Source organism: Pollicipes pollicipes, unplaced genomic scaffold (assembly GCF_011947565.3).
Source record: "Pollicipes pollicipes isolate AB1234 unplaced genomic scaffold, Ppol_2.1 Scaffold_7261;HRSCAF=8764_pilon_pilon_pilon, whole genome shotgun sequence".
Taxonomy (NCBI): Eukaryota; Metazoa; Arthropoda; class Thecostraca; order Pollicipedomorpha; family Pollicipedidae; genus Pollicipes; species Pollicipes pollicipes.
This window is the reverse complement of record NW_023597054.1, coordinates 59,700,149-59,715,265: the sequence shown is the minus strand read 5'-3', so window position 1 is coordinate 59,715,265 and position 15,117 is coordinate 59,700,149. Positions and strand designations below refer to the sequence as shown.

General features: G+C 49.6%; 1 protein-coding gene across 8 annotated transcripts; it reads right to left on the bottom strand.

The window, feature by feature from the left end:
- Nucleotides 1-8,351: 8,351 nt before the first annotated feature.
- On the bottom strand, nucleotides 8,352-13,962 carry geminin (geminin DNA replication inhibitor). Of its 8 annotated transcripts, none has more exons than XM_037237469.1 (6): nucleotides 13,908-13,962; nucleotides 12,067-12,221; nucleotides 10,666-10,751; nucleotides 10,168-10,304; nucleotides 9,461-9,633; nucleotides 8,352-8,659 (listed from the first exon to the last, which is right to left on the bottom strand). In XM_037237469.1, the coding sequence occupies exons 2-6, from the start codon at nucleotides 12,196-12,198 to the stop codon at nucleotides 8,624-8,626; spliced, it is 564 nt and encodes a 187-aa protein (XP_037093364.1). In that variant the 5' UTR covers nucleotides 12,199-12,221; nucleotides 13,908-13,962; the 3' UTR covers nucleotides 8,352-8,623. The 8 variants fall into 8 exon arrangements, with proteins under 8 accessions (XP_037093364.1, XP_037093366.1, XP_037093362.1 ...); XM_037237471.1 differs by lacking the exon at nucleotides 13,908-13,962 and adding an exon at nucleotides 13,880-13,901; XM_037237467.1 differs by lacking the exon at nucleotides 13,908-13,962 and adding an exon at nucleotides 13,842-13,896.
- Between the last annotated feature and the right edge of the window lie 1,155 nt (nucleotides 13,963-15,117).

Sequence of the window (15,117 nt, the reverse complement as noted above, 5' to 3'; positions counted from 1 at the left end):
AAATGCAATTCTCAAACTCACTGTGTTGAGAAAAGCCATAGAAATTACCCGCATTAAACGAAGAAAAGTTAGCAACGGGTACGATAAGAGATTCCATGAAGTGCTGTAGCGTTTCAGTGAAGCTCACTACTATGCCAAAACAGCACTTCCATTGGGTTGAGGGGGAGGTTGGAATAATTAAGGAGTCTGATAACACAGTTAACATTGCACATGCATTGACAAGTGGCGGCGACGAAATAAGGGAAGGTCTGGCATTTCCAGTAGCAGCATGCGCGGTTTTCTTACATTTTTGAAATGTATAAGACTCCAATCGTACTGGAAATGTGGAGGGTAGGATTTGAAAACTGGACAGTCGCTGATATGTTTTGAGTGCGCAAATCGTGGGCACATTACAAAAGAATGCCTGACGTAATGTTTCCAGATCATTTTTCCCTGCTATGTTGTGTCTGAACAGCTTTGAGCTATGTGCTAATTGGCGCGAGTAGGCAACGCTATTGGAACGCTTATCTCATGTTCATATCAATGCAATCCCCGGGCTTATCTGTGGTCTACGATCGCTTCTTGAAACATGTCAAATGGGATTCTTCAGGCATTTGGGACAGCCCCCCTCCCCAGTACACAAAAAGAGGGCGAGGTAGGAGTAGGCTGTCACCCACCGATTTCCGTCAAGGTCCAAGTAGATCTACCCATGGTGCTGCACCAAAAAATGGCTGACATGTGAAGTTTGTTCAGCATGATCCGCCCACATTCCTGGTAGTCAGCACATCACACCCGGTTTGCGTCAGGCTTCCTAACAGCCAGAGGTCGGTCGGCCAGGGAATTCCATGACTGCCGTTGAATGCGGCATTGACTCAGTGCAGCAAATAGTTTTTAGGTGTACCACGATGGCAAGAGCAAGGGATAATGATGTTTTGAAATCCCACACTCACGTTGTCGATTGTTTGCCGAGTCGCGCTGTCGAGTGTTGCCGGCGGCGGCGCGTCGTGTGAGAATTTCGCTTGGAAACTCGCCACGGCTGAGTGTGGGCGTAAGACGGAAGAAATGTCGGGCACACTCACTCACACGCACGCCCGTTCCTTCAGCGATGTACGTGATTGGAGTTAAAAGGAACGTTTAAACCAAACGTCTTCTTGCAATATCCCGCCGGATCAAACATTTCTGAGGAATTCCAGATATACTGGCACACCGGTTTATCAAAAGTGGCAGTCTGTACGCCATCACTCGAGAGGCAGAAACCAGGCTAGTCGGGGTTCACAGCTGTGGCATATCGGTAAATAAACAGACTGCACGCACCTCACATCGGGTAGGATAGGGTAGGATGCTGCGCTAGACTGCGAACTTCACCAGGTCATCGGAGCTGTGCTTGATTATTTGTCAGCGGAAACGACTCCGACTCGCACTCAGGGCGCACGGACATACTGTGACTCCGATTCCAAGCAGCTCAGCACAACCTTGAGTCACTTCGACTCCGACTCGGTGATGCGTCTCATCGATGAAGTCGATTCCAGCGACAGCAGTATAGGGGAATATAGTTTTCCAAACATGGGAGCATGAATAAGACGTATGTGTTAATAACTATGCAGCGTCTCATGGCTGTATTTCATTTGATGTACCTGTGAGCTGCTCGATCAAACGGTATGCTGTTCCCACGACTCTTTTTAATTTAACTCACTAGTGATTCGGTTGACTCAGTCGACGCCGACTTTGCAAATTTGCAAGGGACCGATTTCACCATAAATATGCTACGACTTGACTGATTATGGAGTAGATTCCGACCCCACCCAGTGAAGCACAAGCCTGCAGACTGTAGAGTGTTTGGCGTTCTCTGTACAACATAACCACTGTTCGTGGGGTAAAGGACCTCATTCGTGCCTTGACGCGTCAGGATTAAAATGTGCCGCATAGCTACTTGTTCGGCTAGAGAAGGGCATGGCGTAATAGTGCATTCCGCATTCCCCAATTATGGTTGGCTTAGTGCATGTTAGGGAGACCCGGTGATACAACCAGCTTTGTGAGTACCTACAAGTACATGCATTGGATTCTGGATTCCTTAGCATGGGTTCTTGTGTCCAAGATTATCTGCATTCATGATGCAATTTAAAGCTATGCAAAAATATGTATTGGGATGTCAGGTGCATTGTTAATTTTACCCAGAAAACTGAGGATACTTGTCCCGGTTTGTAGCCTTGCCCTCTTGCCCCAGTTTTCTGAGACTCAGGATTTATTTCGAAAATGGTTAAACCCAAAAGGATTTTTGGACGACACAATTTTCAAACGACATCAACCCAAAGCTGAGAAGAATTGACCTGTATCCGTCCAAAAATACATCAAAATGACTAGTTTTTCACTTAAGGTAGCGTTGCAACATGCCGGCCCCCACACTTTTTTGCATTTGCTGCCACCATTTACAACACCAACGCATTCCACTCGAATTTGTCCTTTCGTAACCTGACGAAACAAGACCAGAATTAATATTCTACTCGAGAGACCTACGCAAGTGCGTGGTTGATGACAAGCGTGCGATTTTCTAAGTTTGACAAGAATTTTGAGTCTCATCTCTAGGATCCCAGAGACAACTTCAAACTGTCTAATGATTTCTTTCATTCTAGGATCCTTTGTGCGTTTTATCGTATGATGCTGTGCGAGCCAATTTTTTAAAAATTGCTCCCAACAGATCTGCTCGGACCCATTTCTTTTTTATGTGAAAGTTCCGCCACGATTGTTTTGATTGCCTTTAGATATCCACAGGAGATGGATTGGTTTGTGGGATCTATACAAATATTTGAGGGAAACCATGCCACCCAGAGATAAATGAATGGGAAAACTGTTAACAAAATGTACGGGGCCATATAAAAGGTCATGCTATGTTAGTCACGATAATTTGCTCACCATCAGATAAGCTCAAAACGTCGTCATTTTCCAACATGTGTTTGTAGATTGACTTCAAACAGATCAAGAAATATTTTTGCCCCCATCTTCTCCGCACGATCTCGGTATTGCGCTCGGTAGGTCGTGTGCTCGCTGAACTGTGGTCTGATGGTATCTTCTGCAGTACAAGATCGCCCATCTCAGTGATCTTCCCAATTGATAGTCCTATGCAGGACGTCTCTATCCCCCAACACCCAAAAGTTTGATGGAGGTAGATTTCAGAGAAGGGAAATGTTGAGGCGTTATCGCATGCTGTCTTAAAGGGAGTGTTCCAATTTTGTATGTGGTTTTAAACTGAAATAGCCATAAAGAAAGTCATTCGGAGAAGTTCACAGCCCTGCTCTTCTTAACCCGCGCCCGGCCATGAGGAGGGGGGGGGGATTGACTTTCCCTTGCGGTTTTTAAGCTCAGATAAAAAAATCCGAACGTTTGGAGCAACACCGAATTTCCAGTACCTGTATATCTAAAAGTTCGGCATTCTCTTTGCAAGTCGGAAGTTTTGATCCGTCAAGGTTAGGTCAAGATCAGCTTCTAAAAAAATTGCCTGCGCACAACTTTTTCGTGCGTTATTTTCTATTGTAGAAACTTGCTCTAGTTTATGGGGATATGGGTGTCAACCTAACGTGTGCAACTATCACATGACCATAGAGCACGTGACATCGGCCTAGGTCATAACCTATCTTTTGGAAAGCACGTGCCGAGCTCAAAATATGTTGTTTTAATACGTAATTTTGGGCGCAGAATCTGAGTATTCTACTCAAAATACGCTATGATATAATTATAATGCATAGCGAGGTCACGTGACGTAGGGCACGTGAAAGCATGCAAGGTCATATGAGGTTTCCCAAGGCCAATGACCACTGTTGTCAGTAGCGGATAGGCTAGGTGGACGAGTGCGACGCGTGTAGTCACCTCTATATCGCGTTTGTGACACTGATGGCGCATTGTTTCATTTACCAACGCGCCTGTTCTCAGTTGGTTACAAATGCATTGCCAAGCATTGGAGGGACTTTGTATAATGTGTACAAATACTATGCAATCTTCAGAACCTGTAGATGTACAGCACACTATTTCTGGTCACAAAAGAAACGTTGTACTGGTCACTTGAACCCGTTAAGTATTTCAAATTTTTCATCTGGATTTTTATGAATTTGACTCATGTTGATCTCAGCTGACCTCTAGGTCAGCCGAAAATTGCATTTTTGTCTTTATTTTTAGGTATTTCAAATGTTTCATTCCGATTTTTCTAAAATGAATTTGACCCAAGCTGACCTAAGTTGACCTCTAGGTCACCCTAAGATTGCATTTTTGTGCCTGGAATTTTAAACATCACACAAAACAAAGCCATGCACCGCCTGCCAAACGGTTGTTGCGCGCAGCCCGGTCGGCTGATTTCTTGTTTATCGAACAGCAGCCTCGGCGCCCCGCATGAAGGAACGCTCCACTACATGTTCAGCATTGCTATTGGAATTTCAGTTAAATGATGGGCCCGAACGTTAATCGCTAAAGGCTTCAGTTTCAAATTGTCCACGAAATTATGGACGAAAGTCGTTACAAGTCACGAAACACACCTCGCACGTTGACGAGTGTTATGCACTAAACAAAGGAAGGCAGATCCCCTCCCCCACTGAAGGACCGTAACCATCTTAAGCTCAATACCCTAGGGCCTAACCCAGCGAGGCCGCCGTTCGGAGTGCCCTGAAAGCCGAGTTCCAAACCCTGGACGCCTCCTGGCGGCTGGAACACCGAGACACAGCCCTGACCGCCCTCTGGCGACCATACCGACCACGGCTCGCGTTGCTCCCTGGCGGCGGCGCCCCAAGATCGCTCACCAAGTCCTGACGGAGCCGGTCACGGCACCGTGGCCTAATTACACCTATATCCGAACCATATCCGGGGTAGACCGGTGATATGAAAGCTACAGCGCGCCCCTTCCGAGAACAATCGCTTAACTATGGTGGAAACTATTCAATATTCCCACCCGAGAGAGTCACCAGACCAACAGCCATAATGGCAATACACGTCGAAAGCCCACACCTGAATGATGCATCAGGAATGTGCACCCGGCATACCACACGTCCCGCGTGCCATGCCACCCCGTGACGGCCAGCCAAGCTGCGGGCACGTGCGCCACCTCGCGGACCGCCGAAGCAACCGTGGTAGATGGCGCCACGCGCAGCCTCAGCAGCCAAACAGTACTGGGCTGGAGCTGGAGCCAGAGCTGGCGCGCGGCTCCACAGCTGCCCACATCAGAAGGCGGCAGGCCAGGACCTTGCACCGCCCAGCAGTCTGACAAGAATTGGACGCGACCGTGGTCACCGGCTGGGGCCGCCCTGCCGCAGTCGGCGCCTCCCCACCACAGGCAGGGGCGCCCAGTAGGCCGGCTGCCGAGCACCAGGTGCGTGCAGCCGCGCGGCGGGCGTGGCCATGTCCAGGGGGGCGCGACACGAGTGACTCGGTGTCGCCACGCACCGTCGCCTGGGCAGTGGGCGCGCTCGGCGGCCCGCACTCGGTATCGATCGTCACCGGCGTCCCATGGCGACCCGGCCGGTGACCTGGCGACGCGGAAACACACGGACCGGGCCTGGCCGCTGCCCCGCACGGCGGCCACTGGCGCCGCAGCCGCACCACGGGGCGACCTCATCATGGCGGATGTGGGCACGATCGTGGGCGCCACTCTGATGAGCCTCGGCGGGATCTCGGTCATCTACGGCGTCATCACGTGCTACAACTCACCGGTGAGTGGCGTCCGTCTCGGAGCTGGCGGACCCGCGTCCGCCCGACCGGCAGGTTGGTGACGATCGGAAGTTACGTGCTGCATCCGAATGTTGCAGGCGGGCAGGCGAAAACAAACTTATCTTTGCGGTACCTTAGATTCGTCAAGGATCTGTGACCTCAAACTTCGCTGCCTTTGGAATGTTCTGGACTGCTAGAACAGTAAGATGCTGGTCGCTGAAGAAAGGGTAATAGAAGCTGCTCTTTTTGTTACATGAAGTGATCGCCCGTTCTGGTAAAGGGGCGGTGGACTCCAGATTTAGCCCACTTTAATACACTGCTCATTTCCCGTAGTGAGGCGCTTCGGTTTTTACAGCTTGTCCTTGGTGAGCCGGTCGATGGTCCAAGTGCCTATCGACCCAGCGCAAACCACGCACTAACCGATGCTGACGCTCACTTGCCATCCGTCTGCTGGCAGTCCACCTGCGTACAAGAAATCCTACATGATGTAGTACTTATGGTGATAGATTTGGCCGCCAATCGGGGCGGGTCAGCTCACATGGCTGTTGCACGGGCTGTTTTGTAATGCCGCTCTCCGTGGTCGATCGAGTCCTCGCGATTATCGGGCTCCGTCTGTCAGAATCTAACTGTCAGTGAGTAGCGTGATCTGGAATTGCCACAGGCGGTGCGCACAACGCATGAGGCAGTAAGGTTTCCAAATTACCGCATGTATTGGTTCATCTTTCGAAATCTCATGATGAATGAAGGATACCAGGCGGCATGTGCCTTGACTGTCATTCACCAAAGCCGCACCAGTACCGCAAACGGGGTTCTTGTGTACTAGCCTCAAACTGCGAGCATGAAAACACGCCTCTACAGGCTCTTCAAAATCTCGAAAAATGAAGAGCACAGGCCTCTCCTTAACCGAGTCCTCTCCGTTTGTCTAAGATTTGAACGTCCTAACACGCATCTAACATGATCATGGGATATGTGCACAAAACCATACGAACTCGTTCACCACATCTCACCACACAAACTTGCTGCCAACTCTTTTCGGCCTGTCTTTGCGACATTCGTTATCACTGGGCAATGGCGCCTGCGCTCAGCTGCTAGCACATTGAGCGCTAACCAATGCACAGCAGGGATGATGTTCACAGCATGTTCCAGAAGCAAAGTTAATGCGGCCTAATCAAGGACTCATCCTTGACTGTCAATTCGCGATTGGTTTGAAAAGCAGTGCTGAAACCGGGTCTAACGTGTCATGGTATTGCACGCCACTTGAACATCTTCTGGCACAAGATGTCCGTTGAACTGGACTTGCTCTTGATGCTGTGGTGGGCACAGGGCCGCGATAAGCTATGCTTCGCACCTACCCGAAATCCGTTCTCGCGGAGCATTTGGTTCTTTAAATCTAGGAACGCAAATTCCACAGGTGGAACAATCACCGAGACTACTGCACGAACCACTTGTAGCATTCCGCGCGCGACGCTTCGGTCCATTAGTGCTACGGCAGTCGGCGTTTTCGGACCCACAACTTCGGCCTATTTTCATTGTCTGCCCGACCCAACCACTTAGCCCTAGAAACATTGGTTACGCGGCTCTTTCAATAGCAGGATTGAGGTTCGAAGCTCGAGTATACCCGAAACTTTCCAGGCTGAGACGCATGCACGTGACTGCGCGTCAACCATCCTTAGGCTAAGCTGAAAACTAACGGACACCTGACGACAACCTGAGAAGTTACTGGTGGAAATGCTGCGCGTGGAAAAGTACCTGTAACGCGGGAAAAGTCCGAAGTTATTTCTTCTGTGCTGAACCCTCGCCCCAAGCAATTCGTAGTACTGCGCACCTTCACAAACCACATTAAGTCTTGACATTATGAAAAGGAGGCTCAAGTGACAATGATCCCGCACCCGTACGGGCTGCTCAGGTCCCGCGGACCAGCCGTTCCCATTCACAGAGCATTATGGCGACGGTGGCAACGCCTGCCTTCCAAATCTCCAACATACCCCCCTAAAGCTATCGTAGAACTACCGTTCACGTATGGACTAGTTTAAGGAGACGCTCGCCTAATGCAAGATCAGTTAACATCCTTCTATCAGTTTGGGCGTCTCTAACTCCTAAAATGCGGTTCCTGTCTCGGCGAAATATAATTGCCCCTAAAAGGACGATAGATCTTATATCGTCGCGTATTGACACTGACGAGTGTCAGTGTCAATATTCACATCATAATCATGTCAACACACTGACACTGGCGTCAGTGGCAATGTGTGCCAATAAACACCAGCAACATTGTCAAAAACAGTGTCCGTGACAGTGTCAGTGACCCTTCACCTTTCCACGATGAAATGACGTTGCTTTTCTCTGTGACCGGTAGAATCAATACTACAACAAGGAGGACATGGAAGCGATGGTGGCCGCCACCGTGCTGGCCGAGAAATCCTCCAAGGAGAAAAACGACAGCTACTTCGAAGACCCCGTCCAGAACGACGTCGCGAAGAAGAAGCGAAAAGTGCTGGTGACCTCGTAAACGGTGTGATGACGTCACCCTCACATCTGCCGCATACCTCTCACAGCGTGCTCCTGTCACAGTTGGGCGCCCACTGAGGCTTCGACAATCCTCTTGACCACTGGGCAGAAATCCTGCTGAACCCCTTCAGGCTGATGTTTCGCGCGGAAAAAAACGCTGCCAAACACGTACAATAAAAACGTAAAAAGCAATGGTTTATTCACCATCCAGGCGCGCTACAGGGGCCGACAGTACAAAACGTCCACGTTAGCTGAGCATGAACACACGAGTCAATTACAATAAAAGTCGCTCAGTTCGCGCGCCGGAAGAGTCATCACTAACACAGCCAGCCTCCTGTAATCGTCGGGAACGAAGTGATCCGGTGGGTGGCTCATCGTCGCCGTCGAGACCCTTGATGCGACGTGACGAGTTCTCCTGGGATTTGGACCGAGATGGCGCCGGCGACGGGTCTTGTCAGTGAGGTCCCGTCTCCTGCTCCTGAGACCACTCCTGAAGTGGGGACAGCAGACGGTCAGCACGCAATTATCTGCAGTCTCTCGGTTCCCGGACACCTCCCAAAGAGAGGACACCACACGGTCCAGTCTACAGGCTCCCGGTCTCCAAGCCTCTCCCGAAGCTGGGGCATCACACGGTCCAGTCTGCAGGCTCCCAGTCTGCAGGCTCCCGGTCTCCAGGCCTCTCCCGAGGTCGGGATATCACACGGTCCAGTCTGCAGGCTCCCCGTCTCCAGGCTCCTCCCGAAGCGGGGACATCACACGTTCCAGTCTGCAGGCTCTCGATGCCCGGACCCCCCCCCCCCCCCCCTGACACGGGGATTTCACACGGCCCAATCTACGGGCTCTCGGTCCTCGGGCTCCTCCTGGGGCGGGAACATCACACGGTTCAGTCTGCAGCCCCTCGGTCCCCAGGCCCCTCCCGAAGAGGGAACATTACATGATCCAGCCTGCAGCAACTCGGTCCCCGGGTCCCTCCTGAAGCGAGGACAGCGGAGAAACACGGCTGGGTTCGCTTCCTCCCGCGTACTGGCCGGTCGTTTGTGACCGTCGCCGGGCGCGTGAGCGCTCCGGTGGGACTGATTTCACGACAGGTTACTGTTAACGTGAGACACATGTCAGACGGCGGATAACGGTGACAATGGCGGCATGAATAAGGCCTCAATACTACCGTCAAATGGCACAAATGAAGCGCAAAACAAAAGGATGTACCGAATATCACAGACAGCAAGAATTAAACAAACACAGACAGGAAGCACAAATGAAGTAAGCACGAACACGGGCTGCTGGCGCGCACCTGGACGCAGGCGACGACTTCTTCGGCCTGCTGCAGGGCTTCGCGCAGCAGCCTGTTTTCCTCCTCCAGCTGCGCCAGCCTCTCGTGCAGCTGCTGATTTTCATCCAGCGTCTCCTGCAGCGCCTCCTGCCGGCTGTCGGCCAGCCGCTGCCAGTACTGTTCGCTCGGAACCTCTGGCGGACAGGGCACCCGGCCGTGTGAGACAGGATGGCCAGAGACGCTGGCGTCGCCGGCGCCAGCCGCGTTCAGCCACATACGGGACACCGCGCGGACGTCTCCACAACGCACAGATACCCCACCAGCATCGGTGGGAGGTGCCGCAGAGCCGTGGCGATCTTCTGAATCGGGCTGCTGGCATATCAGTCTTAATATGAGCGGTGGCGGGTATTGCATGTACATACGCATCAACAATCCAGGGGACCAAGTTCACAAGCATGAATATAGCCAAAATGCTACTATGAACAGTGCATATTTCATCGACAAAGGCTTACACTACCCCCCCCCCCCCCCCATATGTACACAACCGGGAGGAATTCTAAATGAATCCTAGATGAGATTAAAAGTAGCTGAATAGCTTTACGAAGAAACGTAGTGAAAAAAACACCACCAACGGGATTTCCTTCATGACCATGCCTTCAGGCGTGGAGGGGGCTCTGGCGGTGGGATAGCAGTCGCCGGTGGGGAGCGGCCGGCAGTGGTCGGCTCACCGGCGCAGATGTCGGCCCGCGCTACCTCCGCGTCGTACTGCCCGGGCCGCTCAGTCTGTATGGACGCGCTGGCCGCGGACGGAGCGGCGTCAGGCGCACTCTCACACGCCGCCGACTCATCCTCGAACACGGCGAACCTGCCGGGACGCGCAACCGCCGAGATGACACAGGTGGCTTCCGCCGACCGCGCGGAAAGCAGCGCAAACTCTCGAACACGGCCGATCGGCGGGGCGCGCGCCTGCAGGGGTCACAAAGGAGGCTCCCTGCCGACCACGTGAAAACCAGCACAGACCCTCGAACACGGCAGATCTGCTGGGCGCGTGCCCGCAGGTGCGCGGGGAACTCCTCGCTGAACACACGACATCCCTCGCGCACCAACTGGTGCCGGTCTATACACTTCACCAAGGTGAAGGCGGAGGGATGTCCGTCTGGAAAAGTTCGACATGACATCGTGAATGTGCAGAAAACGAGGCGTTGGACACGGCGAGTACAACTTACCCGAGCTTTTTCCCAGATGTTTTCTCATCGTTCTGGCGTCCCACGGTTAGTAAAGACTGTGCATTAGGCGCTGGCTGTCCGGACTTCTGAAATGTTTGAACGTAGACATAATATTCAAGTACGGAGCACTCCGAGATGCGCAGTTGTCTAAATCCACCGAGAACAGAGCTCCGCATCGAGAGCTTACTGCATATCCAGATATTGCTAAATCGGTGGGTCCACTTTCCTTGCAACATGAAAGACTACGAGCACTACAGTTTGGGACCGCAACGAACAGCTTTTAGCTCGACAAACTGCGACAGATAAACTTTTTTCGTTGTTTTTTTTTCATGCACATGGCACGTCGCATATTTTTTATCATCACATCACATCATCATCACAGAAGTCTCGCCACTTTTAGTGGCGAAACTTCTGTGATGCGTCAGTTTGAACATGTACTCTAGAAGAAGTCAGTACCACCATAGCGAAGCAGCCCTGCGGCGCAGCCATATTTCTGGTGGACTGCAGCTGTTAGGGTTGGAAACCTTATCTGGGAAATGGCGGTGTTCTCATTTTATTTGAAAAACCACGGATAACGTTTTTTGAGGGTTCCTTAAAAAATGGTGTGCTAGACTGTCCCGGCCTCCATGCGTGACAGCGTGGCTGCGCATCGTCTCGCTCCGTACCCCCTCCCCCCCCCCCCCTATTTCCTTCCGAGACCTGTTGGATCAGAGTGTGAGGTAAATCACCTGCTGCTTAGGGGACAAAGGCCCAGATAGGCATGGAAGACACCACCAGCGAAAACCTTACCACTTCCACTACATAATTGTGTGGACAAACTGCTGTATGTGTGCACACAGTAGTCAGTCCGCCCGCACAAACACACACATGCAGGCACCACCTCGCCTGCGGTTGACCGTCGACCTCGCCTGCGCTCTAACTGGCTCCATCAGTTAGAGCGCCTGCTTCCCGGCCTACCCATGGCGGTGTGGGTGGGTTCCAGTCACTTCAGCACTCGCTTTTTGGCCATGTCTGGGATGGCCTGCGTGCCAGTGGCAGCGACCCTCAGTCCCCCAGTGTGACCCTCAGTCTCACTGCTCGGTCAGATAGGGTCAGAGGGAAGGATGGGCAGTACTGATTATTGTGTAACATTAAACCTTTGCCACAACATTCTGCCAATGAACTGGAATTTGATCACTGGATGTTGGGGTTCAAGGTTTAGACAGCAAGCACTACTTAACATACAATCTGATCCTAAAAATTTATCCAATCAAAATGATCAGACTAAATGCATCAAGTAAATACATGCATTAGTAGCTGCCAACCAACCAGAACTAAAGATGTGAAATACCTCACACAGCATAAGCTAGGCCAAGGTATTTTTGGCTAACTTTCAAAAAACTCTTAAAACCCAAATCTCACCAATTTATTTGTTTTGCATGAAAGTGGTGGTCTTTGCAGTAACTTCACATCATTTCCTGTCTTGTGTTTTGATTTCTTACTACCTTCCGATACAACACAAATATTCTCATTTTGACCCTTGACTTCCTTCATGTTGACAAGACTGGTAAGCTAGACTGTAAAGGAGACAAATGGTTAAGACACACACACACATTCATTCTGCTTAGTTATGAGCAATGCTTCTGCTGTACACTTTTATGGTCACTGCAGCAAAAATCACTAGCAGCAGGTACATCAGATGTTGGTTTAGGTTTGGAATGTTTGTGGGAGTAGATACAGGTGTTGGGGTACATAAGCATGTGTTCAAGTGTGTGAGCATAATAATAGGTCTAGGCATAGGTGTACATGTTGGTCTAGAACTAAATCTAAGCCCAGGCTTTGGGCAAGTTAGGCTATCTTTGATTAGGTTTGGAACTTAAGTAGATTAACTTAAGGTTAGGTAAGAGGCTTCAGGCAGAACATTGCATGTATATATATATATATATATATATATATATATATATATATATATATATATATATAAATGTTCATATAGATATGTCAATATTCATTTCATATGATCATTTTGCATGTAAGGATTGACAAAAAGGTCACAGTTCTCAAACACATAATTTGTAATGCTCATTTGATTATCAATGATATTTGTACTCCTGTCAGACCAAAACCAGTGGACATTCAGCACACCATTCAGATTACCTGCACATGCATCCACCACTTATTATATTGCAATAGTGCCCACATGGCCAACATCAAATTTCCTCAAAATGCTGGACATACCAACTTTGTCCCTTTAGTTTCTGCATGCTCATTAGGGACAATCTGGATTATCCCAATATTGTTTCATGACAGCATGGACATACTGTCATTAATAATATGTATGCTCTTTGTTTGATGCTACTCAAATTACTCTATATTATTTCTACTCTATATTATCTACTCTATATTAACTACTCATACAAACATCATACAAAGTGCTTTAAGCAAAGTACATGCTCCTTACACAAAAAAATATTGCTGTAAATATGAGATATAGCTTTGAAACACATGTTTGGGAGGCTGAGTAATGAGCAATAGCAAAATGTACCCCCAAAAATGTTCACAAATGGGCTTTTCCAAGGCCCACGTTCTTCCAAACTTTGGTGTGCACAACTGGAGACCAAGCTGGGGAGCCCCCACCACTGCATTGAAAATTGCCACCTATAACTAGATTAAAACTAAGTGCATTTTTACATGACCTGAGATTTGCACATTCAAACATGAGATTCAGTGCACCAACATCTCAGAGGTTTCACAGGCACACGTCAGAAACCTGTCCACACCAAAACCACTCAGTGCATTTTTACCTGAACTGAATTCAGTATGCTCAAGCATGCAATTCAGTGCAGCAATGTTTTGGGGGTTCTGGAAAAGTGGATTAATTTTCTTGGTGTTTGAGCCTAGACTGGCTTTTTGAAATATCACCCCAACATACGTGGTTCACTTTGCACCAGATGAGCATAATTAGTTCCATACACGTCGCACAATGATCATCGAGAGACTAAAAAAGAAAAATACTGGCGCCGGCAACTATCTACCGTTCATTTGGGCTTTGAGGCATATGCTCTACGTAAAAAGCTGTCCGTTCTGCTTCTACGTAAGTGATATTATCTTGAATAGATACGTAGGCAACTACTCGATCATCCACAAAGACAAAATATGCGTTGAGTCGTCGCTTGGTACACACACACGCACAGCACCACAATCGTTACAACCACCGCCGCCTTGAATTTGCCACCAAAACGAGACGCTCAGTGCAACAGTACCTCCTGTTCGCCAAGACCTCAGCAAAACTAGGGAGATTTCTAAAACCGCAAGATGCCAGCACAGCCAGTAGAGTTATCTAGGAAAAAAGTCTCTAGCGAGTTGAAAAAGGGACAAAATTTATGGAGCTACCAGAGTATCTGCTTATATCACCAAAATATCCAGTTCTCTCACCAACTGAGTCGGCAATCCGAAACGGTCAATTTAGCACCAGAACACTGAGTAATCACCAATGGCGCCTGATATAGGTAACTGACTAAAGACCTGGTATAGTACACCGACCAGGCAGCAGGGCTAGAACCTCTGATTATAGGTGGATATGCCAAATACATGTTAGGTACCCATACAAGGTACATCCAAGTTACACCAACAAGATAGCTGCGCGATGCGCGTACAAGATACACAGAAGATACGCATACAAGACATATTTCTTCACAAGTGGACTAATGCCCCACGCCCTTCACCACTATTAAATACCCCTGTTGTTTACCGCACCACACTACGCTGGTGGTGCGGTAAACATTGCCCTAAAATGTCAGCCGCGGCGGTGGTGTCAGCCGCGTCGCGCGTGCCAGCGGAATGGCGGCGGCGGCGACTGCCGTGGTGACGGCGGTGTCGGGAGGGGCGCGGCCAGAGCTTTGGCAAGGGGGCACAGGATTGACAAAGGGCCCCTGATCGTAAAAAGACCCCCAGAACTCGTTGGATATGGCCCATTTGTTATTCAGGGCATGTTTTTCCTAGATATCATATCAGGGGGTGTCAATTTTTCAAAATTATTGAGGGGACCGAGCCGAAGGCCCAACAATCTACCGCCCATTATTCACACCGGATTTAGCCTGCTTCATTTTGATGAAACGAAATGCATGTTTTTACTCTGTATGATTTATAAAAGTATTTAATCCAAACAGTCAAGAAGTCATGAAAGGTTTGATCTAGGAAGCAGACACTGGACGCATACGTCCCTTCTGATCGGTACGTGAAGGCGCCCGCGGTACGTGGAGTCTTTTTAAACCGATAAAACTCAGAAACTTCGTCAGAATTCTTATCCGGGCAGTACAGAGGGTTCAAGGGTTCTGCGAATGTATGCTGAAGATCAAAATGGGTCAATAATTGTATTAATATGGTCAGGCGATGTTTGGATATCTTCAGTATTCAGTAAGAACTGATAAGTGGCGCAAATTAAGAAACGTTGTTTGGAGCATGCGCGCTCGC